The 24,859-nt window shown below is 38.2% G+C and overlaps 2 protein-coding genes and 1 long non-coding RNA gene across 6 annotated transcripts in view; 2 read left to right on the top strand and 1 right to left on the bottom strand.

Moving 5' to 3' along the window:
• Positions 1 to 3: 3 nt before the first annotated feature.
• Positions 4 to 9,351, bottom strand: GEMIN2 (gem nuclear organelle associated protein 2). 3 transcript variants are annotated; one of them, XM_015630344.2, is made up of 10 exons: positions 9,183 to 9,351; positions 8,572 to 8,656; positions 7,053 to 7,142; positions 4,800 to 4,859; positions 4,518 to 4,628; positions 3,865 to 3,909; positions 3,204 to 3,272; positions 1,768 to 1,878; positions 1,490 to 1,548; positions 4 to 1,178 (listed from the first exon to the last, which is right to left on the bottom strand). In XM_015630344.2, exons 1-10 carry the CDS (start codon positions 9,302 to 9,304, stop codon positions 1,139 to 1,141), a joined length of 792 nt encoding a protein of 263 aa, XP_015485830.1. In that variant the 5' UTR covers positions 9,305 to 9,351; the 3' UTR covers positions 4 to 1,138. The 3 variants fall into 3 exon arrangements, with proteins under 3 accessions (XP_015485830.1, XP_033371023.1, XP_033371024.1); XM_033515132.1 differs by lacking the exon at positions 4,800 to 4,859 and having other exon boundaries at positions 9,183 to 9,345; XM_033515133.1 differs by lacking the exon at positions 3,204 to 3,272 and having other exon boundaries at positions 9,183 to 9,344.
• An 18-nt stretch (positions 9,352 to 9,369) lies between these two features.
• On the top strand, positions 9,370 to 12,407 carry LOC107205672. Its single transcript, XR_001522079.3, has 4 exons — positions 9,370 to 9,928; positions 10,203 to 10,373; positions 11,193 to 11,236; positions 12,000 to 12,407. It is a non-coding gene; the product is annotated as an uncharacterized LOC107205672 (long non-coding RNA).
• A 104-nt stretch (positions 12,408 to 12,511) lies between these two features.
• The window catches only part of SEC23A (Sec23 homolog A, COPII coat complex component), a 28,760-nt gene continuing 16,412 nt past the window's right edge, over positions 12,512 to 24,859 (top strand). Inside the window, exons 1-10 of one of the 2 annotated variants that reach the window (XM_015630341.2) lie at positions 12,512 to 12,636; positions 16,054 to 16,295; positions 18,084 to 18,141; positions 18,396 to 18,482; positions 19,656 to 19,892; positions 19,985 to 20,064; positions 20,965 to 21,109; positions 21,447 to 21,605; positions 22,394 to 22,509; positions 23,881 to 24,004. In XM_015630341.2, the coding sequence (XP_015485827.1) occupies positions 16,075 to 16,295; positions 18,084 to 18,141; positions 18,396 to 18,482; positions 19,656 to 19,892; positions 19,985 to 20,064; positions 20,965 to 21,109; positions 21,447 to 21,605; positions 22,394 to 22,509; positions 23,881 to 24,004 (1,227 nt within the window). In that variant the 5' untranslated portion in view covers positions 12,512 to 12,636; positions 16,054 to 16,074. Of the gene's footprint in view, positions 12,637 to 13,932; positions 13,955 to 16,053; positions 16,296 to 18,083; positions 18,142 to 18,395; positions 18,483 to 19,655; positions 19,893 to 19,984; positions 20,065 to 20,964; positions 21,110 to 21,446; positions 21,606 to 22,393; positions 22,510 to 23,880; positions 24,005 to 24,859 lie in introns of those variants that run through there. The other variant, XM_033515131.1, reaches the window with a different exon arrangement.

Below are 24,859 nucleotides of genomic sequence, written 5' to 3'. Positions count from 1 at the left end.
TGCTTGTGTCTTGGTATGAAATTTATTCTACACCAAAGTAATAATATCCATATGGTAAAAAACTGTGTACTTCACATATTCAGCAAAATATATCAGTTGCCAAAAGAGCCTGGAAGACCAGAGGCAGAGTTTGAGAGCAGAGAGAAATCCTGACCAAGACTAAATTTGAGTAAGAAACTAGAATGCCTAAGTGCTACCCTTCCCCATTCACTCTGAACTGGGGGACAGTGATTGCTTTTGTATTTCTTCGATGGAGCCCATTAGCACGTGAGCAAACAGCTCACACATCATTAAAGATGTTAGGTAGAGACATTTGTAGGAATGTTGTTTGGAGCAGTAGAAGAAAACTTGTTTTTACATAGTTTAGCATTTTCTCCTGTCCCTAAAATTAGCAGCTGTTCCTTGTGTCAGAATGATTTATGCCTAGGGTCGTCTATACTGGCCAAAGAAGGAAATTTATTCCACCTTGTTGTGCATAAACTCAATGTAATTGTTTTTAATTGCTAGCTATGGTTTACTTTTGTAATGTACTACTCAAGAAACAGTAATGTTTACATTTTACTGAAGCAATTGTTTCAGTAACATGCTGACTATAGTTGAACTGCTAAACAGTGCTAGAGCTCAGGCACCAAAACTTGAAAAAACACAGTCAGCCTTAACTCTGTAGATTTCTATAGTAAGGCTGCTGTTAAATGATACGGAATGAGAAAACCCACAGTGTTTAAGAACAGTCTTTAAAATTATTTAGTTTTATTAAAAAAGTCCTCAATAAGTCTGTTAGAAAAAGAATAATAATTTGTATTATAACCTCAGACTTCACATAGCAGTGTCCGTAGATTACTCAGATTGTAGAAATTTCTAACCAGGCATGTAGTTTACAAAGACAGGAGCTTGAGAGATGATGCTGAACACTTCAGTTACCACTTTATGATGATGGTGATAATGGTATTGGAGACATGTCAATCTCAGCTAAAATTCAGCTGAACTTATTCACAGTTGTCCCAAATGCCTTAGTGTGAGGGTGTTGTGAAGGGATTGTGTAATACTTCGGGTCTGAACCGTGCAGTGTCTCACTGTTAACTCTGATAGTGCTGTTTGTACTGTGGCAATACAAAATACTGCATGCTCCCACAACACCCTAGGAAGGCTCGTCAGCCAGGTCACGTTGATTGAAGTACCTAGGAATGAAGCAGAATATGGTAAGAAACCTTCAATGCAACATATTCCTTACTTCTTCATGTTGTCTGACCTCATCTTCTAGTGTTGCTATCATAATTATGGCTTCATGGTTCAGGGGGCTTATCTGAAGAAAGGAATAAACTTACTTTACTCTTAGATATATCTTAAATCCTTTTAGCTAAGTATAGTTGCTGCATTGGCCCAGGGTACTTTTAGTGACTTTCACTTTTAAAAGTATTTTGGTCAGTACAAATAATCACACATTTATGCTGGACGTACATTACTGCTTTAGGTGTCTAAGTTGCGTTACCTGCTAACTAGGCAGATTATCAAGTTCAGAGCTGATATTTGTTCTTCATTCTTGCTCTCCTGGAAAAGACAAAATTATCCATAAATATTACAACAATTCTTTTGTTACCTGTGTCAAATAGAGAAGCTGTTACATGCCATGTTATGTGTATTTGTAGTCTTCCCTTCATTCTCAAGCAAACTTAGGACATGAAAAATAAATTACTAAGACTTCTGAAAAGCGATCCTCCTTACCTGCTAAATTCACCAAGTCCTCTGCACAGTTATATTAAATCTTACCTCCAGTGCCCTGACTTCTGAACATCGTCTTGCCAGCTGTCGAATAAGGGAGTGAGCTTCAGGTAGCAAAGGTTTTTCAAGGCATGCCAGCAGTGCATAAAGCCATCTACCCTGTCAGGATTCAAATAACAAAGTTTTAATTCTGATCATTTCCTTGGAGATCCAAACAATTCATGTTATATAGAGCAGGACTCAACTGTCGATCTCAAAACAAAACTGCATTCAACTGCTATATACCATAACTGAATTTGGAAAACCACATTTGACCGTACATGGTAGAGAGTTCTGTGTCTCTAGATAAAGGTTCTTGTGAGCACTACTCCTGGGTTTCCTGGCATTTTTTTGAATGCTAGTCAAGATATAAATTATTACAGCTGATGCTATTATAGTCTGAAGGAAGGATTATTTTAGTAATATCTAAACATTATTACTTGGCTATTAATTTTTAACTTCTCAATCTGTGAAAAAACATTCCTGAAGACTGAATGTAGGAACTCAGATCTTTGTGGAATTAGTGGTTAGATCTGCTTTAAGATTTGCACCACTGTGAAAGTATGTCCTTTGACTTTTGCATCCCTGAATTCTACTACTTTCTTACAAACTTACATTTCTGGTACCAGTCTAACTTCTTAATTTAATCACAGCGTCTACTGGCTTTCATTCTGGGACCTAACCTAAAAGTCAATGTGCACATTCTCTGCAACATACATACTGGTTAAAAAGAAAACAATCTTCTACAGGAAAGGACAGAAAATGAAAGGTCTTTAAGTGACTGAAAAAAAATAGTGAAACTATGCTAAGAATTATAGAATTTTTCATTACTCTCTTGCTTTGTCATCCTGAAGGAGATGAGAAGACCACCAAGGTCTTCTGTAGATATGGTGCCATTACATAGCTGGTCAGTCTAGTTGTGGCCAAACTCCATGCCAATGCAGCCTGTCAATCAGGAGTTCTTAGTAGATTTGATTTGTCACCAGATGATGCAGCTAAGCTTTCTGTTCTGTGCTGCATGTGGAAAGATTAGATGCGTCTTCACCAGCACACTGTAATGTGACTCCAAACTAAATTGGAGGTGTTGATACATAGTGTGCAGCACCGTGACAGAACCAAAGTTGCTGTGATCTCTCTCCTCTCCTAAACCTTGAAACTCATCAAGCCTCCTGGCTTAAGTTAGTGGGGCGAGTGATACAAATGGGAGGGAGTTTGGGCAGTACCTTTTCTGTCTGTATCTGTTATGTTTTATGATTTTAGCCTTCCAAAATCAACTGTGAATACTCATTTTAGTATCTAAACAAGAAAGTTTTGAAAGTAACAATATGATACAACCATTTAGAGAACTCTCTAGAAAATGAAAGTAATTTAATAGAAAACTTCAAGCAATTTATTCTTTGTTAAATGCATCAATGTGCAAGTAGTCAGAATAAATTAAAAATTACCAGTTCTGGAGTAAATTTTTTCTCTCCAAACCAGCTTATCAGGTATTCTAAGACACTGGTTACTGTTGCCTTCAAAAGAGGAACAGAAAGAGACAATAAAGTATCTGCAATGTTTTGTTTTGCTGCTCTTCTACCTGAAGGATTATATAAAAAGTACTTCTACTCCACAGTATTTATTCCAGGTTGAAGTTACATGTAAGGGTAAAGTAAGTACCTACAGATTAGGAAAGAGGCATCACACTGACTGGTTGGTTGTGTATAATGATGGCAAGTAGGAAATGTAGTGATTTTTCTAGCCTTGCAATGTACATAGAAGTTCACAAGCAAACTGAAGGACTGCACTTTAAATGAGAAGTTTAAAAACATTGTAAACCACCAATTGGGGTATTCAGCAAAAATTCAAACATTAAATGTGCTACAGAGAAACTACAACAAAAACATACTTTCAGAACTAGTCATGAAAAATCTTTGCTTGTGAAGTTATTTGTAGCTGAATGTGAGATAACAAATATTTATTTTCTTTCTGAGTGTACAATGAATAGAATTTGTAATAAACAACTGCTTACTCTGGGCAAAGAAAAATAAATAAGCCTTCTGCAGCAGAACATGAGAAATAATGATTTAGGCAATGTTACTATATGATTCTAAAAGGTAGGCCTACCTGATTCATCCTGCTTACAATACTTAGCAAAGGGGGAAAGCCCACCTGAAAAAAAAGTTGGCAAATGCAAACATTATCACAAACATTTTTGTTTTATTTATAACATATTAAGATTTTAATTTGATGTTCAGATAATTTTAGTGATTTAAAAGTCTGTTCTGAACTTTGAAATTTATTAAGAAAGTATCTTCAAGAAAGTTGAAGGTCCAATGAAGTATCAGAGCACCTTACTTCTACTGTTACTTGTTCAGGTCTTGATTTTCAAAATGATGCAGTAAAGAACATGTTTGTAGGGTATCCTACAATATATCAATAACATCAAACATATGAGGAGGGTAACCACATATCACTATGCAACAAAACACTAAGGCAGACTATGAAGAAAGCTTCCATTCTGTTTAGTGAGCACAAAGAAATTACTTTAGCTGAAAAGAGATGAATGAACTCTTCAAAAACACACATTAGCCATTGAAGACATAGGCTTATTTTCTCTTTCACTTAGTTTCTGCATAAAAAGAATGGACACTGGGACTTTCTGGGCTCACCAGAGCCTAGTTTCTGTTTGGCACAAAGTGGTAATAAACAGTAGGACTGTTTTTGGCAGTTAGTCTAGAAAATAGTTGCTGAAAATTAAATAGAAGTCCTATACTCACCTTTGTGTAATCAATTCCTAAATTTTCATTATCAGATAGTGCATCTATTTCTGAGTATACTCTTTCACCAAGGCAGAACTTCTTCCAGCCTTCTTCATCCTCAGACTTTGGCTGAAGTAAATAAAAATAAATGAAAACTGTGTAATACTGTTATCTTGAAGACACTGGAGAAAAGACTCAATAATACTCATAAATTGTTGCATGCAACTATAAAGCAAGATTAACTGTGGATTCAATAACTGGGAAAGCAAACCACAGAGTGCTGTTATGAATTCTACTCACCATAGTAACATTGCTGTCCAAATGTTGTGACTGCCAGTGATTCCTGTGCTTGTTCAGGCTCTTGAGTAATTAAAAAGAAGTCAAATCCCAGTTTAAAACTGAAGTTATTTTATCCTAGCCACAAGGTCTCTTCATTATTCTTAAAATGTATGAAAAGTATATTTTATGACTTTCTATAAATCAGTTGATATATAGCCAGCACAACTGGCTAAATATTTCCCATTCCTCTTAGCATAAATGTAATTACAATGCTCATGCTGGGTTTTTGGAAATAATGTTAAAGCTGAAGGCATTTTGAAGTCTCTTACATAAGGTTAAGCTGAGGTAGTAAGCTTTAATAGTCTTCTAGACTTTTCTTGTTAGAATCTTTAGAAAAAACCCACTTTGATTTAAAAAAAAAGCACACATAAAGCAAATACTCTGTTTCCAACAGTGGTCTCTATCTGTATCAGAAGTCTACAGTATTGTTTGAAAGAAGGCAAGTGTGGTTTCTTAGCACATTTCTTCCACCTGACAGGAATCCTATGCAAGACAAATCAGCCTACTTAACAGTTCCTTGTAGAGAGCTGTAAATGTTATGTAGCGGAAGAAATCTGTCTCCCACTCCAGTTGTTACTGTAGCTGTATAAAAGACCACTAAAAATGCTCTAAGTAACAGCAGCTGATGCAGTGGTTGAACAGGTGAATTCTGATGGAGTGGATATTAGGACAAAGTGTTTTAAAGAAAGGAAGAAAGGTTGATAACGTATTGGAATTATCTGCCTGGGGAGGTGGTGGAATCTCCATCCCTGGATGTGTTTAAAAAAAGACTGGATGTGGCACTCAGTGCCATTGTTTAGTTGAGGTGTTAGGGCATGGGTTGGACTCAATGATCTTGAAGGTCTCTTCTTAACCTAGTGATTCTGTGTGTGTGATGCTCTTTTTTGGTTTTAAATACTTTTTAGGATAGTCTCATATTTCACAGTGTTTATTTTGGCACAGATGAGAAGACAATTGATTTGAGCATAAAATAAATACCTATACAGTGAATAAGCCTTTAGATGTCACTCTCCTTAGTTCTGCTAAACCCTTAGATTATGCCTAATAAACAGGATGCAATGTCACCCCCTTGCAGAAACAGGGTTACCTCAATTACTGTTTACAATGTAGATGCAGTAGTACAGATCTCCTCTCCTTCACTACATTTTCCTCCCTGAAGAAAACATGGTACATGAGCTCATGCAGAGCTCAGTTCTAGAGCAGCTCCTAGCTGGTCACACCTCAGTACTTGAGGTACTCCTACAGTGCAGCATCAATGCACTGTAAACATGCTCTTTGCAGCACTGGAGTCACAAATAACCTCTACCTACATCTTTACTATATTTTCCATTTCACCCTGTTTGAACTGTGTTTAGAGAACAGTAGAATCATAGAAAGATTTGGATTGGAAGGGACCTTCACAGGCCATCTAGTCCAACCCCTTCTTCATGGGCAGGGACATCTTCAGCTAGATCAGGCTGAGAGCCACATCCAATCTGACCTTTAGTGTTTTGAGGGATGGGGTATCCACTCCTCTCTGGGCAACCTGTGCCAGTGTTTCACCATCCTCATTGTATAAAAACACCTCTTTAATCAAAATCAACCCTCCTTCACCTTAAAAATTTAGTAAAGCTTAACTTTAACCTTTAAAGTTAAAGAACCTTTACCCTTTGAGACTGCTTAATTTTCTGTTCTTGTGTTATTTTGAGCAGGGTGCAAATGTATCAGGAAAGATTGAAGTCTATGCTAATTCTACAACCTTAAAAATGTTTTACCAAATCAGTATATCTGCTCAAAATGGGTTGCCACCTCTGTAAAGAGGTTCCTAAATGGACTGTATGAATGGACTTTATGAATCTCCTGATGGGTTAGAATCCACTTGATTCTTATTTAATGTCAAGTCCTGCAGAACATTTCCTGCCAGCACTATGTTTTAATATAACTGCATAACATCATAGAGGTTCTTGTCCTTCCTCAACAAAGCCATATCATTTAATCTAAATACTGACATACTTTAGTTGAAGAATTTCTTAAACATGACTCTCAAGATTTTTATCAGATGTTTAAAAGCCACACAGTATATGCTCAATTAGCTTTCAATAACTTAAAACACTATCTAGAAACATCTATCCTGATACAAAATCATAATATTTCAATACTAGATAAAAAGTTATCCACTGTAAAACACAGACATGTTCTATCTAGACTGTGCAAGACCCCTCACAGACGTTGTACCTGACGAACAGCTGAGAAATTTGCCACTTGCTGCTGCTGCCACTTGAGTGTTGGAGAGTATCCCTCAGGAGCAGGCTGACATCCAGAAATCTATGAAAACACTGGCAATAATTATAATGTAAAGAGAGCTTTATAAGAAGAATCCTTAAGAACAAGAGAATTGGTAAGTGTTTACTATCGGGTAAACAATATCCTTTAAATCTTCATCTAAGAAAGGTAATTTCATGACCACATCCAAGGCTGAGGTAAGATTTTGGTTTAGACAAAGTATCTTTTGTTTGACTCTTCTCATATGTACACAAGAAGGAAAACTAAGTGTTCAAAGTACATTGTCAAAGAATTACTTAAGGTCTTCCTTTCAAAAATTGTTCTGCTTTAATCTTGCTGCTCATAAAAAGCAGGATGCTGTTTCCTTATCTGGGACAGATACTATCAATCTTAAGCATTCTACCTGTCAAGATGGTAAATTGAGGAAGACAGAAGACCCTAAAAACATCTAGAAAATTAAGTCTGATAGTTAAGTAGATAAAACCTCTTTAAAGATTAGCATGAAAGAGTTATTAAAGTGTTTAAGAATGTCACTACACACAGATGAGACAGATGAAGAGAATGTGTCACCTCGGGATGAGGCGTAGCGACCCGGTTCGTGGGTGACACGACGGCTAAACTTACAGGCCTGTCGGGCTAATCACACACTAACACCAATGTGGTGGACGGTGACGAGCATTTATTTCTGGTGCGCAGGTATTTATATAACCGAGGTATGATGACGCAAGCACCGTCATATTATGGGTAATAGAACATTGGAGAAAGAGGGGCCCTATCTTCACGTACAACGCGAGATCTTCCGATCGGCGTTCCCTGTCTATCCACATCAAGAATGGCAACAGAAGTTACAAGGTCATGTCAGTATTAGAAATGTTCTTTAATAAATCTAGTAGTGAAATCTCAGATTACATCATTGTCATTCGAGAAAAGAGAACTATTTGATAGTAGATTAAAAACAAAGCTGGCAGGACAATGCAACAACAGAAAAATCTGATTCAACAGTAAGGAAAAGTTGCAAAAAAATATTCCTCAGAAAGGAAAGAAGTGGTGCTAGAATTTCAGCTAACTTTAGTAAAGTTTAGCTGCACCTACTACCCTTATGCTAGATACAGACCTAAACCCAAAGTCAGGTATGGATATATTTTTTTCTAAAATTTATGCAAGTTTTATGATTAAATAATTGTAAAATTTAATGCAACATTTGTTTTCCTCAGGCAGTAAAATAGTTTGCTGCGTATCAAATAGTATGGGGATTACAAATTTAATCAGTTAGAAAGACTGCTGTTACCCAGCAGTTGAGCAGGGGTTTCTTCAAACACAGACACTTAATTTTGTGGATGCTTTTAGAATCTAGCAGTGCTATTTAGTTATGCCAATGATTCCCCAAAATTGATACAAACATCATTATAGTAACATCTTTCACCCTTTCCCCCCCCCCCCTCTCAAAACATGTAAAAGCTCTGAAACTTACTGAAATGTTTACTGTTGGCTTCTTTTTCAATTTTCTGGGATCTATTTGTGCCACGACCACGGCAGGACATCGAGCTGCTTCGATCCTACAAAATAAAATCAAGTGGGCCGCATTTATTCTTTCCTGTAACAGGTCGATATATATCGGATGTCTCTGAAATACTCATAAAATCATGGAGAGACCAATCGAGATCATTGAGACCAACTCCGTGCAGGACAGCCCAGAAATCACACCCTGTGCCTGAGGGCGCTGTCCAAATGTTTTTCGAACTCTGTCAGAGCTGGTTCTGTGACCGATACCCTGGGGAGCCTGTTCCAGTGCTCAACCACCATCTGGGTGAAGAACCTTTTCCTGTTATCAGCCTAAACCTCCCCTGACACCACTTCATGTCGTTTCCTCGAGTTTTGTCGCCGTTCATGAGAGGGAAGAGACCGGTGCCTGCCCCTCCTGCAGCTATGTAAAAAATGCCGATTTATGCCGGCGAAGGGCAGCACCGCACGGCCGCCCTGGCGCGCCCCGACACGAAGCCCGGCCCGCGCAGCACCGGCTGCCGCACCGCTCTCGCGGGGAGGTGACGGGCCCGGCCCCGGCCCGTCCGCCTCGCCACTCACTGGACGCGCTTCAGATACTCCTGGGGCGTCCTGGGTGGCACGGTGGGGTCGAAGTCCTCGGCCAGGTCACAGTCGCCCACGGGCAGCAGCCGCGGCATCAACTCCTCCAGGCCCGGCTCCATGGCCGCGCCGCCCGGCGGCAGAGCCCGGCCGGTGCCGCTGCTCTCGCGAGAGCGGAGGGCGGGGCCGGCGGGAGGCGGCGGTGTTCGCGCGGAGCCCTCAGCGCAGCCCCGCCGCGCTCGGGCCCGCGCCCCGCTGAGGGAGCCTGGGCCTTGCGCTCTGATGTGTCGCGGTCTGGTTGCCCTGGAAACCACCGGATGGGAAAAAAGGCAATATGGCCAAAGAGCAGTGGTAGAAAGGGGTTTGCCGAGTCAGTATCCTTCAAACTAGGCCTATTTTTGTGGTGAATAGGTGTAAACATTTAATAACTTCTTTCATCAGGCCTTGTGCCATTGTTCTAATACACTGTAGTTTTAGCCAAAGGTTCTTTAAAGGTCACCCATTAGAACTCTCTTATTCTACCTGTGAACACACAGTATTCATAATTATTTCCCCCTTCCTTGAAATGCTTTGAGATCTGTGGTTAAAGTCAGTTACATAAAAGTTAATGGTTATAAATTTACATAGTTCCCATTCTGGAAGGGTCAATGCCTAAGTTGTATGAGTTTTTCTGAAGACTATAATGTGGGAACACCCACATGTCAGAAAGCAAGGTAGCATTTGCATGAAGGGACATTGTTTCCCAGGTAAGATAAAAAGGGGAATAATTTATACTCATTTACATTCTGTATTATGAAATTGCTGTTACACAAAATGTCAATCAATATATTATCTTTATGATTAGTTCTGCATGCAAAGTCTATTTAGATCTGATATTTCAAAGTAGTTTTAGATACTTCTAATGTAAGTTCAGAAAAAACCAATGCTTTTTTTTTAAATCCCTGCAAATCTATATTTCAGTAGTTCTAAATAAACAGCTACCTTAACTCCTCCTCTCCAATGGCTTTTGTTTGTTTTAAGGTGTTTCCAAACGCACCTACGTGTACCAGGGAGTTTTATTTCTGAAACCCGGATCTAACGTCCTAGTTGAGTATGCAACAACTGCAGTCACCACTAGAAATAAAACCTGCTTAGTTAACCTACCATAATAGAAAATGGAAAGGCTGACTGATTATCAAGACAAAAACTTTGGTGAGTACAGCTATATAAAGTTAATTTTGAATACTTTAGTAATATTCAGAACTTATTTTTCCTATCTGTTGTAAAGTCCAGAACTATGAACAGAAAGAGAACCCACAGATATAAATATGCTTTAAAAATACTTTATATAATTAGATAAATTTTTCTGGAATTTTCCATTGATACTTTTTAAACAAAGCAACATATTTTTAATTATTACAGATAGTCTTCCACAGGCAATAACATTGTTCCTAACATATCAACAATGCTGATGCAATGGCTATTAAATATGATTTTCTTAGTGGAGAAAGAGGAAAATGAAACTGGAAATGTATTGCTGCTTAGGTATTAAGAGTACTTTTCCAAACAAAAGATGAGCTGCATTAATGGATATGCCCCATTGGCTGAAAAAAACCCAAAAAACCAAACCCAAAAAACCCCCCCCAAAAACAACAACCGCCCCCCCCCCTACATTCTGCATTATGAAAAATTAAAATGCTTTCAATCTGCATTCTAGATATGAATATGGGGAGCTAACAAAATATTTTCTTATAATGAGTACATGAGTTTATATCTATTTTCTATTTTTTTTCTTTCTCCTTGATTTTCTTTCTGGTTTGCATCATCATAACAGCTGCAAGACTTTTCTTTAAGTTTAGAGCATTGGATTGGGTTATTATGTAATGAAATTTTGTTGTGCTGAAGATTAATTAAAAATACTGAATAGCTTTTATTTGTAGTGAGCTTTCAGAGTACTGTATTTTCCTATTTTCCCTTCTTGTCCTTTGAGTGTCTTTAAATGTCAGCTGCCTCTTTTTCTCTTATTTATAGAGCTCATCCTGCAGTTTGGACTTCGGGACTTGCCTCTTTTTAAGGTAATTTTCTGAAAATGTTTCACAAGGTGTTTGAATAATTTTGAAATTACAACACTGAGTCACTTTCTGTGCATCTGTTTGAAGTTCAGAGTGTTGTGGGGTTTTGGGATTAGTCTTATTTTTCTTTTTTCTTTTGAGTTCAGAGTGAGGATGTTGCATGTCATTGGCAAGCTCCTACTTAATACTTGACAAATGGCAGTGAGATTTGTGGATGAGGAAATTTAAAATCCGTCCCATAAATTCTGCTGTTGTTTAACTGTCCATGTTTTTAGACTGGAGAGGACTGGTAAAACATACTGGAGATAGTAATGGCAAAGAAATTCTATCATAATCACATTTGACATATAAGAAAAGAGAATAAGGTTGTTTAGTAATTTGTATTTGCATTCAGGTGGTCACAGAATATTTTCTGAGTTGCAATGAAGGAGGGAAGATATGGTAGTCAGTCAGCAGAATGTTTTTCAGTCCTGCTCCATGTCTGGATTAGTTGCAGTAAGACCTCTCAGGAAAGACAGAGTTTCTGGCCTTTCATGACAGGCTTGTTAAAAACAATTATTGAAACTGAAGAGTCACTATAACTTGAGTTTGGGGATAAAAAGCTGACCACACTAACAAAAAACCCGGATAAACACATACAGCAATGGCTATGTGATAGTTACTATAGACAGTAAAAAAACGTATTAAATATTTATGAATATGAGATAAAGGATTGTTTCAGGCTAAAAACCCCAGGAATATAATTTCAATATATTTTTTTCCCCAGGCACTCAGAAGAAACATGTAAACAATCTTCCAGATTAAAAAGTTGCCGTAAGTACACATGGTGGAAGATAAGAACAAGCAGGGTGAGCTCAAGGACTCGCGGAAGCCCGGCTGTTTCAGTCCACGGAATTTCAGAGAAATTCCGTGCCGGCCAGAGCAGCAGCAGCCAGAGCAGTGCAACCACCGGCGGGCCGCGGGCAGCCCCGGTACCAGCGGGCACAGGCGCAGCACGGGGCAGCCGAGCGCTGCGGCGCGGAGAGAAGGCAAAACTACCCCCGGTGACCGGGATGCCTTTTTTCCTGAATGGATTTGGGATTGAGATGCAGACGACCGACCTTCAGAAGAAGGACGAACAAGGCAACGAGCACACAGCAGCGAGCAGGAGCTGTCAAGGCGACGAAGAGACAGTCAAGAGCGGCATGGCTGCGGCCGGCCCCGCGGCCGTGGCTGGGGAGGCCTGCGGGCTGCCCCGGGGGCGGGGGAGCGGCGGAGCTCAGCCCGCCCCCGCTCTCTGCCCCTTGACGTGGCGCGGACTCTCCCATCAGCCATGTTGATGCGTCGGCAGCGCCGGGACGGCTGCCAGCGGGCGGGCGGGGAGAGCGAGCACAGCGGGAGCAGCACCGACGGCCGGGACGCGGGTGAGCAGGCAGGGCAGCACCGAGGGGGCAGCGCGGGGAATCCGAGCCGGCGGAGCTGGGGTGCTGCGGGGCGGAGAGGCGGCAGCCCCGCTCCCCGCGCTGGGAGCTCCGGGGCCACCCCGGGCCGCGGGGCCCCGCACGGCTGTCGGGCCTGGAGCGAGCGTGGTGGGAGCTCCCCGCGTCCCCTCCGTGGCAGTGGGGGATCTCCGGGTGCCCGAAACTGCTCTCGGGGCCCCCGGCGGCGTGAGGGTTCGGGGCTACCGACGGCCACTGGTCAGCGCTTCCCGCGGCCTCCCGGGCAGGGGCTGGTTGAGCTCCCTTCCTGTGCAGCGGGGAGCGCCCGGCCGGCGGGGACTGCCGGCTCTTCGGTAGGGCCGGCGGGGCACGGCCTTTTCACGGCCGGGGGTAAAGGGCGGCACTCTCCCGACAGCGCCTGTGGTGCTCCTGTCCCGGAGCTCTGCTGGACCTACGCCGCTGTGCCACTGACGGGGCTGCCTTGCGGTATAGGTAAAACTACAGGAAATGCAGGCCCTGCTGCGTTTGATTATGTTTTGATTTTTAAATTTAGATGGGTTATCACATACTGTGGTTGTTTAAAAAAAAAAAAGTTTTCAGTGAGAGGTCTGGGAGAGCAGATTTGGAGGATGACTGCGTTTGAGTGGTGAAAATGTTAGCAACTTGTTTTATATAACTATATAAATTATTCTGCTCATGTATTTTAGTTTCTCCTTGGAACTGAAATAGATTTGTATCTGATACGTGATTTGGGCATAGAAAATTAACTAAAAGTTTATTATTAATCTCTTTTACCAGGTTGTTAGTGCCTAATAAACTGAGAGAATAGATGTGTTGTAAGAAAAATGGGCAGTGAACTGTACTCATTTAGTGGTAGTTAAACACATGGTACTATGAGGGACTTCGATCTATCTATGCTGAAACTCTCACAATGCTGTAGAGAAAAATGTTTTGCTATTTTTTGTATACGCATGCAAGGATTAGGGGATATTATTTCGGGGATATTCTGCATTGGGGCATAATTATCTGAGATGTATAAACGCTTAAAGGTGCTAATAGTCAACCAGTGACTCTCAATGCAATTCAAGGGTGGCTGTATTTTTGACACACAGTGGAGATTGTCATGGTGCAGGATTGCAAGGTACATTCAGCCTTAGCAGTGGGAGGGAAGAGGCAAACTAGAAAAAACGTCTGTTTTTTTCTGGATGTACTAATTTGCAGCAATGGTAAAGCAGTGACACCCCAAAGTGGGAACTTTTGATGTTCAGCTGTTCTGAAAATCCCTTCTCTGAGGTTTTCTGAGGTGAGCAGTGTGTATTTTGTGTCGTTCAGTTGTCCAAAATTTGGTGTGTAGCCTGTAGGCCAGGTTTGCTGTTCTTTTAAAATGCAATACATTTCCACACCTATCTCAGAAAATGTGTCTGCATAGCTGTAACAATGGTACCAAATGTAACTTGTCAGACCAAGAGTTCCACATTTGATGAACGATGAAATAGGTAAGCATTATTGGCTCTTGAAAAGGAAGGAAAGGATAGGAGAAAAGGTGGAGGAGAATGTGATTATTAGCCACTTCTTCCTTCTGAATAGGAAATACATACTTAATAGAAAATGACAGTATTTAACTCAGCAAATTCAAAAATCATTTATGTATCTATGTGCACGTGATTAGTCACTGTATACTGGTGTTTGTACATTGCCCTTTAAGGAGCAATAACTGGGTGGTAAAAGTAATATCCATGTGCAGCCATTTCAAACATAGCTAGAGTAAAATGTGGAGAGAACACTTTGAAGTCCAGGACAAAAAGTGTGACACGTTGCAGTGTTTGGAGCTGGATTTTGTGAGTCTACAATTGCTGCCAGTTAATGGCTGAAATAGCCTTAAGTTGAAATTTTCTCTGTCTTCTCAGGAAATAATTTTTAAATTGAGAGATTATTCTGTTTGTGGTTATAATGGAGATAGTTGCATTGTGCAGATTCCTGCATTAATACCCCATTTTTCAGAGATTTCCTTAAACTTTTCTACAAAACATGGGTGGATTTTGATTTATTAGGAGAGAAATTTCTTAAATTCTATATACTCTTCAAATTCCAGGCTGTTATTTCCTCTCTTAGTTAATTTCTCTCTCTGATTTCTTTGTAGTAGTTACAACTTTCAGACAGTCTCTCTTTTGCTCAGTTTTGTCCCCTGCCCAAAGGCTTTGCAGAAATTTGAGTGGAACTCCCTCATGCTCCCTGTGTTGTAATTGCCATGATGTGTTCAGATAGGAGCAAATTTGTTCCTACTGTCAGTAAGACATGCCCATTAAAATATTGGCAGTTGATTATTTCCTAAGGATATTAACTGTGAAATTTGGCACTTCGCTTTATGTATTTTGTTAATCTGTTTTCTTAAAAGTTACGTTTAGAATAAAAGCATTAAGTTAGGCTATAGTTTAAAATAACTTGAAAAGTTTTTGGCTATCATAGAAACTAAAGGTGCAATGCCGTTATAATTTTGATAGATAGGTTTTGGTAAATTGAGAGTTTCTACAAGTCTCCTGTAATGTATGTAAGGTCAGAACTAAGAATGTCAGTGTACTTATGAGAATTCGTGATTTAAATTCCAATTCAGGAGGAATTTCTAACAAGATTTCTAGCTATTAGCAACATTTTTAATAGCTGTTCATTAACTTTGTACAGTATAAATTGAGACCTAGGAGTATTTCTACTTCCTCTTAGGTGGTAGGCTTTTACAGTAAATCCTTAATTATTAGGGAGTGTGAATTTAGATATCATAGTTGCTGGAAAAACCTGTGCTATATGTACTTTAAAGGTACTGTGTAGCATGCAGCGGATAGTCAGGAGTAGTGTGTATAAAGCTGAGGAGTGCTCTTTGCTGACTTTACCAGTTGTTCACAGGTACCTGTTGAGCTTTTGTGAGGTGTCTGTGCTCCCCAGTCCTTCAGCTTCTGACTAATCATAGCAGAACATTTTGAAAGCCTTAAGACAATGTCCAAAATGGTCAATTTGAATTCAAAGAATTGTTGAAAGGTGCTTCTTTATACATAATGTATTGGAATATGGCACTTGTTTTTCTTAAAAAGTTATTTCCTAGAGTTGCTGTTGGAATGTACTCTTGTGGAATGTCATGTTACTATTCCTTTATGTTTGCATGTAGGCTGCATCATGAGATACCAAAAATACGGTTAAGAAACTCTTAGAAAATTTTATACAGCAGTATTTTGTTTTTCCTTAGAATTCTGCACATTGCTTTTAGGATTTAAGAAGCTCTACTCAGTGTTTTATTGACTGTCACTCAGTTACAGTATTTGGATGAGTCACTGTCTTTACGTACATTCAGCATTTAGTAGTTATAAGTCCTTTGCATGGCAACATTCTGCTGATGGTTATTTTTTATTTTAGTGTTAAAGAGAGAAGTCGACCATGACAACCTTCCTGGAATTTATCCAGCAGAATGAGGACAGAGATGGAGTTAGATTCAGCTGGAATGTTTGGCCTTCAAGTCGTCTTGAAGCTACAAGAATGGTAGTCCCTGTGGCTGCCCTCTTCACACCACTGAAGGAACGGCCAGACTTGCCTCCTATTCAGTATGAGCCGGTGTTGTGCAGTAGGACCACGTGCCGAGCTGTTCTGAATCCCTTATGGTAAATCTAATGCATATTATTGCTCCAGTACTTTGCCTTAGAGTCTTGAGAACAGTGCTAGCTGAGCTGTATGAAAGATCTGGCGTATGGAAGTTCAAATGCTCCTCACAGCATTGTACAGCACAGACTTACAGGCCTTAGAAGGTTCTGCACATAGATTTGCATATGTAACATATTTACTGAAAACATAGGTTTCATGTAATGAATTGTTTCAATGTACTTACTGTTGATTAGGTATGTTACTTTTCTGCAACTATACATCTTGGGGGTTAGTACACTCTTGCATTTTGCCTCTAGAAAATGACTTGGGTAAAAAGTTGCAATACTGTGTCTTTTGAACGGTTGGACCCTGATATAGTTTAATTTCCAATGAATTGAACTATGTTTATTACTGACATTAGTTCATTTGTGGACCAAAGCAGGTTATCTGTTTTAGGTTATCAAAACAGAAGATGATAGATAACATCAGAAGTAGGCATGAAGGAGGGTAGAAAGGTGTTTAAGCTTAAGGGTGGTATTGGCACAAGCTCAAATGATTGTGGACTAATCATGGGTAAGTTTGGGTTGGAAGCAGAGGAGGTGTTTCATATGTCATTCCTGTCATAGAGGTATGGAAAAGAGGCAGAATGATTTCTACACTGGAGTTTGATAGGCACTGGAAGGATCCTGATTGATAGAGATTAGACATGATGTCAGATAACCTGCAGAACAAATTTAATGTTATGAATGTCTTGTCCCTGCTTGGGAGAAAAGAGAGCTTCAAAGCAGACGTAAAATTGTGCTTCAGTATTAAGCAGCCACAGTGGCTGGTTATACTGGGAGTCAGATCTAATTGAAGTTAACTTTATCTTTTATTGGGGGCTGGAAGAAAACCAACGAAAAGAAAAAGTTGTAAAGGGACAGACAGATGCTGTCATTACAGTGAACTGTGTGCATTGTTCCTGTGTTGTATGTGCAAGTAATGACTGGATTTTTTTTCCCCTGAAAGGGTGGTTAGGGACTCAATCTGAGGAGACTTTAGAAGCCCATATAGCACTTTGGGCTAGGTAATTTGCAGCCCCTATAACTGGTAAAGATAATTAGATAGCAATAGATCAGTGTTTTGTTTACAGCATGTTGGGACTTACCCGAAGATTTAATATTTTAAAAAGATTTTTGCTCTTGTAGACAGGAGAAGATGTACTAGCAGGAAGTGTACATTGAGAACTATTAAGGTGACTTGCCCTTAAGATATGATTAGGACTTTAAGACATCTCTGTGGCACGAAGATAGAACTTGCATTTTTTATTTTAACTGTCTGAATACTAATAAAAATGTAGACAAAAGGAGGTAGTCTAGTCATTTGAAAGCAATGCTGTTTTTGTTACAGAGATAGCTGTCATGTTGGGACCTGTTTTTGTAGGGCATAATCTATATTCAGGCTAGTCCCACAATAGATAGAGGCAGAAAAATATGAAAAATTCAATGGTAAGGAGAGTTAAAAAGATTTTTTAAACCATGGACAAAGGCTCTAATATAGGTGCTGTGTCTGTATTTTTAAATTTCTTATTTGCATCTTTTTCCTGAAGACCATTCTTTTTCCCTAAATACAGTAATTTGCCTGATACATCTCTGTAAGTCTCCACTTATTTTCAGTTTGTAATGTGGGTATTTAGGAGAAAATGTATTAGAATGAGTCTTTTTCAAAGTCAGTGTGTTTTTTAAAGTTTTAAAGACATATATTCTAGGGACAGTGGAGGAAAATGGATTGTTCATGCTATATAAACTTTTCCTGTTGTATTTTTATAGCCAAGTGGATTATCGAGCAAAACTCTGGGCTTGCAACTTTTGTTACCAGAGAAACCAGGTAAGAAAATGAAACATTCAGCATATAGAAAATATTTTTACAAGGTGAAATGAAAACCTTGATTTTTCAAATTATAGTTGCAAACTGAGATTAACAGCAAGAGCAGAATTGTGCAATTGGTTCTTCAGATATTGCACTGAGATTTTTTTCATAACAGCAATAGTGAATATCTGTTGAAAAAAGTCTGATTTTTTTTTCCTTTGTAGAAATTGTAATCTTATATTTATATTTAATTTCTGTGCTTTTATTTGCAGTTTCCTCCTACTTATGCCGGCATATCTGAAATGAATCAACCAGCTGAACTTTTGCCTCAATTCTCCAGCATTGAATATGTAGTACAGGTAAAATCATTAAATAGAATATTGAACATCTATTGCCTTGCAACGTACAAAAATAATACATTTTGATTTTACTTCTTTACTCTGTTTTAGTGACTGAGTGTTTATGTGCTTGTTAGTAGATGGAACATTGACGCTATCAGTTGGAAAAGGAAAACGTGTTATAAGAGCATTAGGATGGCTAATAAGACTGGTTTAAAAAAAAAAAAAAGAAAAAGAGAGTTCTCCTCTAAAGGTGATACTTCTATTAGGTCTGGGTTTTTTTACAGTGGATTTAATTTTTGTGTCAGTAGGCTGCTTACCTCTGTTGCTTGATGAAGTAATTTCAGTTCAGATTTGACTGTTCATTCACTTCTCAGTAATCATTTGAATTTAAGTTTGTATTTGAATGATGAGTAGTTAGTTCTGATGCTGTCTGTTTTAGAGACAATAGCTAATACATATTCAATCCAGGTGTTTGATTTTTAATATTCATCCTTTTTCAGGATAGAGGTTACTTGAATAGAAATAAAAAATGGACCTTAATCTCTAAATTGCAAACATTTTCAATTGCAATTTTTTAACCTCCAGATTAATTTTTGAGGATTAAAATTTGTAAGACCTCAGTGAGACAAATCATAATCTGAATCATCACTGAAGTCTTACAAATGTTAATGAAAGGAAGAGTGAATACTGAGCAGAATCTGTATTTTCTGCCAATTCTTGTAATGCAAAGGAAATGGAATGTTTGCTCATAGTGAAGCAAAATTAGTTTAGAATAAAAAGTACTAATGATCTCGAGAGTAAATTAGGAAGTGAAATGCTGTGGACTGTCATCAGGTTAGAATATTTTATAATTGTGAATAGCTTCATGACTGTTCTGTTCACTTGGAGCAATAAAAGCTCATTGTATATTAAAAGATGTATGTAATTAGTTCATGCTTTAAAATTCATAAATCATAATAAGATTTATTCTTTTGTAGTAAGCATTTCCTTTTTGTACAGAGTTCACTTTGGTAGGGGTATTGTTCTGGATTCTGATTACTAATTGAGAAAGAGTTAAGTTAGATGGAACATTGACATTACTGGTATGATGAAAATTAAAACTTTTGCAAGATGTATCTTGCTTGTTAATTTTAAGTCCTTTAAATATTGCAGGACTTGTTTTTCATATGATTCTAATTTTGTTTCTCAAAGCGTGGTCCTCAGATGCCGTTGATATTTCTTTATGTTGTGGATACATGCATGGAAGATGAAGACTTGCAAGCTCTGAAGGAATCCATGCAAATGTCCCTTAGTCTCCTGCCACCAACAGCATTAGTAGGTCTCATTACCTTTGGCCGAATGGTGCAAGTTCATGAGCTTGGTTGTGAAGGAATTTCCAAAAGTTACGTCTTCAGAGGAACAAAGGACCTCTCTGCAAAACAGCTTCAGGTAATGAACAGAAGCAAACAAAGAGAAATCATTAAGGTGCTAATGGCAAAATAAACAGATTTTGTGATAAAATCTTATTTATTTGGCTACAGGAAATGCTGGGGCTTACAAAAGTAGCTGTTGCACAAGTCGGTCGGGGTCCTCAAGTGCAGCAGCCACCACCTTCAAACAGGTACTCTACTTTAAACATTTTAAAACATGTACCTTGGCTTCACTGATGTACTGGAAAACCTAGGTTTTATGACCATTAAAACAGTAAACTGATGGCCAAACTTCTCGGCCAGGCACAAATTTACTAGTAGACTGTTCTTTCCTACAGTTTGTATTGGAAAGAATTGACTCAATTGGTAGTAGTAATATTATCTGGATGATTTTTGAAAGTGCTTTGAGATGCATGGTATAGATACATTACAATAACAATAATAATAATAATGATAATATTTGCCAGAAGGTGTTAATAGATGCTTTAGCACCCCATAGGCAGATACCCACTTGTGCCTACCCTTTTTCTCCCTCTTCTATTCCTCTTCCCTCTCCTATTCCTCTTTCCTTTCCTTTGGTCTCTCATTTGGAAATCGCAGGATGGTATTTGATTTTCCTTTGTATTTCACTGTGCCATAGAAGAAATTTTTGAAATTACTGAGACAGTTTTGCTATCTCTGCCCTCCAAAAATTAGCTGTATGTGTAGACTGCTTGCAGCAGCATGAAAGAGATCTTACCATGTTAATTTTTCTCCTGATCTTTGATTGTCACTGGAGTAGGGAAATGTTTCTTTTTGAGATTCATAGGTCATTGTCTGCTCTGTTTTTTTGACTAGTGGTATATCTGTGGTATACTGGTGGTATATCTCTAGGTCTGCCAGTTTTGCAAGCTCTTTGCTGAACCTCTTGAGAGTGTATATAGTAATTTCAAACTACTTTATTTTGATGAAGCAGAGACACTGGTCTGAATTCAGACCAGAATCTAGAACTAGACATCTCAAATACATGTCTAATATATTGCTAGTGAGCAATCGATAAAATTTTTATTTAATAATTTAAATATAAAGTACTTCCATGTATTTATTTCTAGATTCTTGCAACCAGTGCAGAAGATTGATATGAATCTTACTGATCTTTTGGGTGAACTGCAACGAGATCCTTGGCCTGTTCCACAAGGAAAGCGGCCCTTACGTTCTTCTGGAGTAGCCCTATCTATAGCTGTTGGACTCCTTGAGGTAAAAGGTTTAACTACTGCTGTGCTAAACATAGATCATTTTCTTGCACAAAAGCTGCCACAATCAATATGTAAAAACTGTATTAATTGATGTGTATTAGATTTGTAGAATGATTCTGATGGATATTGTCCCTCACATGCATAGAATTTAGTAGACATTACATATTTTAATAAGACAAAAAATTGAGACTTTGAATTATTGGCAGTTTCAAGTTCTGGGAGTGAAAAATGCAGTTATTGTTACAATCCTATCAGTGTGATAAATACCCACATATCTATTTCTTTTGTTCAGTTTGTATCAAAACCCAGTGGTTTTATTTGTCTTTTATTTCCTGCAGTGCACTTTCCCTAATACTGGCGCACGCATAATGATGTTCATCGGAGGACCAGCCACGCAGGGACCTGGCATGGTGGTAGGGGATGAATTGAAGCTACCTATAAGATCATGGCATGACATCGAGAAAGACAATGCAAAATATGTTAAAAAAGGTACTAAGGTAAGAGATGGTCATAAGATTTCAGACGTATTCCCAGTAAGTAAACATTTAAATTGCTGGGCACTGTAAAATGCTGTTAGTAATAGCAAATGTATAAAGAGGTGGGAATTGTGTCGTTTTGTTTACCTGGCTCTGAATAGCGGTACGTCTCAAGAATTCCTTCAGAAATTTCAGTATATTGAGTTAGGACTTGTCTAGCTGACATTAAAGTTTGTTGGAGTGTTTCTCTGATGTGACCAAGTGGTATATCTAGTGTTGTAAGGCTGGGGCTTCTAAGACAGGTGTTGAAAACTGTCTCTGTAGCTGGGAAGGGATTAGGCTGTAGAGTATAGTCATATCTAATTTAATTTAAAATGTACACTTGGGTTGGTGAACTGCATCCAAAACCTGTTGAATTCATCTTGACTGATTATAATGGGAGCTTAAACAATTAGCTCAGTTGCAGGCACCTCTCATTGTAGACATTTGAGATTAGAATAGTAAATTTAGTTCTGTGCTGGATGTAGTACTAAATGCAAAGTTTACAAGAAAGAAAAATCAAACTAATTTTCTAGTTTAAATAGCAACCACTGTTCTCTTTAGTGGGACTTAGGCTCTCAGCTGATAAGAAAAAAAATCCCAAGTATTGAAAATTCAAATCTTGTTAACTATAGGAAAAATATACTTTTATGTGAATAGAATCTGATAATGTTGTTTTAGAAAAAAATTGTGAGTTTAGGATTTACTCTGAAGATGAGGAGATTTCACATTGTAAATTGCTATGAACTGTATTTTCATCTTGGGTTTAGCATTTTGAAGCCCTGGCTAATCGAGCTGCAACAAATGGTCACGTTATTGACATATATGCATGTGCATTGGATCAGACTGGTCTACTGGAAATGAAGTGTTGTCCCAACTACACTGGGTATGTTTGTGTTTTAGTAGTATATGAAGATGCAGTTTAAAATTGTTTAACAGGGAGCATTTGCAAAGAATGTTCTATTTAAAAAAAAAACCCATAAATTCATTGATGAACTGTGATGGGTGCATTTGTACCGGAATTTTGGAGTATCTTGGCCTCTGGCAGATTTGTCACCACAATTTTGGGTTTAATAGGAAGTGGGTTTGCTGTTTTCTTTTAATGTGATCTTTTTGAGGCTTGAATAACATGGATATCTTTTAATCAGACAATTTATCAGATACACTGTTTCTGTTTTTCGGTGTATATCTGTGTAAGTGGCATGTTTCAGTGAAGGTAAGGACCTGTCCTTATTTTTCATGTTCTTCAGAGAGGTACAAAGCCGTCTGTTATTCTTTCTGTCTTGTTTATGCTATTCTTGTATATACTGTTGTTTGTAGGTTCAGCTAGTGGTTTAGATGACTATCAGGTGCAGGTCCTGAGTTTCAGGCCAGCTTGGCCATGCTAATCACTGCTTCTCTTTGGAGCTGTGTGTATAGCCTTAGCTTGGGAGCTTTCACTGTTCAGGGTATTTATGCTTAAATTTGATTTTACCTGCATATTTGACACCTGTTCCTTTTCTGCATCAAACTCAAGTTTTGTTTTTGTTTATACTGTTCTACTCTTTCTCTCTGCTTCTGTGACTCACCCTGTTTCTGTAGCCTTAATGTATAGTTTGTTTATTTCTCCTACAGCTCTTCTGTTTTGGTTTTGGTTAAATCCTGCATACAGGGAGCAATTTCTGATTCTATACATGTCTATTTTCTTCTGTTTTTAAGTATCCACCTGGAAACTTCTTTTGGGTATAATGTTTGACCTGTTGACATATTTTACTAAAAGGTTTCAATTAATGTTTTTTGATGACTGAAAATAGTATCTCCCATTACTATTTTCTAAAGGCAGGATTTGATATTTCATGACAGATGGCATCTATTGCAGTTACATCCACAGAATGCTGCTATCATGCTTCTTGAGCATAGATTTAACCCTGAAATAATGAATGAACTACACAAAATACTATAGTTTGGAATAATAAATATTAGAAGTAAACTGACTTTTGTGACAGTAACTTGATACATCCTTAGTGTTGAAAGTCCAGGATAGTATTTTCCCAGTGAAAATTTTTTTTACGTAATATAATGACCTTAAAATGTATAGGACAAGAAGCTCACTTAAAACTTTCATCCTTAATATTGTAGCAAAATTCTTTAGCCTATTTTAAGAAGGTAAAAATATGTCTCACAGTGAATTGTCTTTACTTTTAGTCTTTAATAAAAATGAATTATATAAATGATCTATTTTCACTCATGGGTTTTGCTTGTTTATTTTGTTCTCTAGAGGCTACATGGTAATGGGAGACTCTTTCAATACATCATTATTCAAGCAAACTTTTCAGAGAGTATTCACTAAAGATATGCAAGGACAATTTAAAATGGGATTTGGTGGCACATTAGAAATAAAGGTAAGCATACAAAAATGCAGTCTGTTAGTGAAACAGTGGAATAGGATGGTTACAAACTGCAATCTTTGCCCTTTTAATGAATTTTTAGGAACATGCTGAACAGATGTACTGAGTTTGGCCTGTACATAGCTGTACATAGTCCTGTCTATCTTTCTGCAGTTCTAGGATTCTGTAAATGTGAGTTAGGTATAATGGTAGTTCCTTCTCACCTTGCATTCAGTGACAGCTAAAAGAGAGACTAAAGCAAAATAAATGTTTCCATTAAAAACTCAAAATGCTGTGAGCTTAGATTTTGGTATCAGTGGTTTCTTGGTTTTAGGTAGGTCAGTTTCTGTATATGGTCCAGGACAAATTTTCTTTCGGTTTCCATCTTAATCAGAATCCATTCTGCCATTTTAACAATGTTGTATTTTGCGTGCACCATTGTGAGAATCTTAGAGCTAAATATGCTGTAGGTACAGGTACTGCCCTTGTTGATGTTTCTTGACAAATACTACAATCCCGTATTGTAGAAGAATATGAGACTATTTTCATTTTTGGTGAAATTCTGTTTAGATTTTTACTACTAGGACAAATAGTTGAACCCTCTTTTTTTTGGTATCCATGTTCATGTGAATTTTGTTGAAAGATCCTGGAAAATGTAAAAAGGGAGCCCCAGTTCTAGAGGAATTTACGGATCACTTCAAAGAGGAAAATGACATTGGAAGAATGTAAATAACTGGATCTTGCTTTTAGCTAAATATGTTTAAGACCTAAATTCCTTACTAGGTGTGTGTAGACTTACCTTACTAGTCTTCAGTCTTAATCTTACCTGTGAATATTTTAATTATTTCATTAGAAAGGAAACATTACCCT

Source organism: Parus major, chromosome 5, assembly GCF_001522545.3.
Source record: "Parus major isolate Abel chromosome 5, Parus_major1.1, whole genome shotgun sequence".
In the NCBI taxonomy this organism is placed as follows: domain Eukaryota; kingdom Metazoa; phylum Chordata; class Aves; order Passeriformes; family Paridae; genus Parus; species Parus major.
Note: the sequence above shows the minus strand (reverse complement) of the source record. Positions and strands in the feature narration are given on the sequence as shown.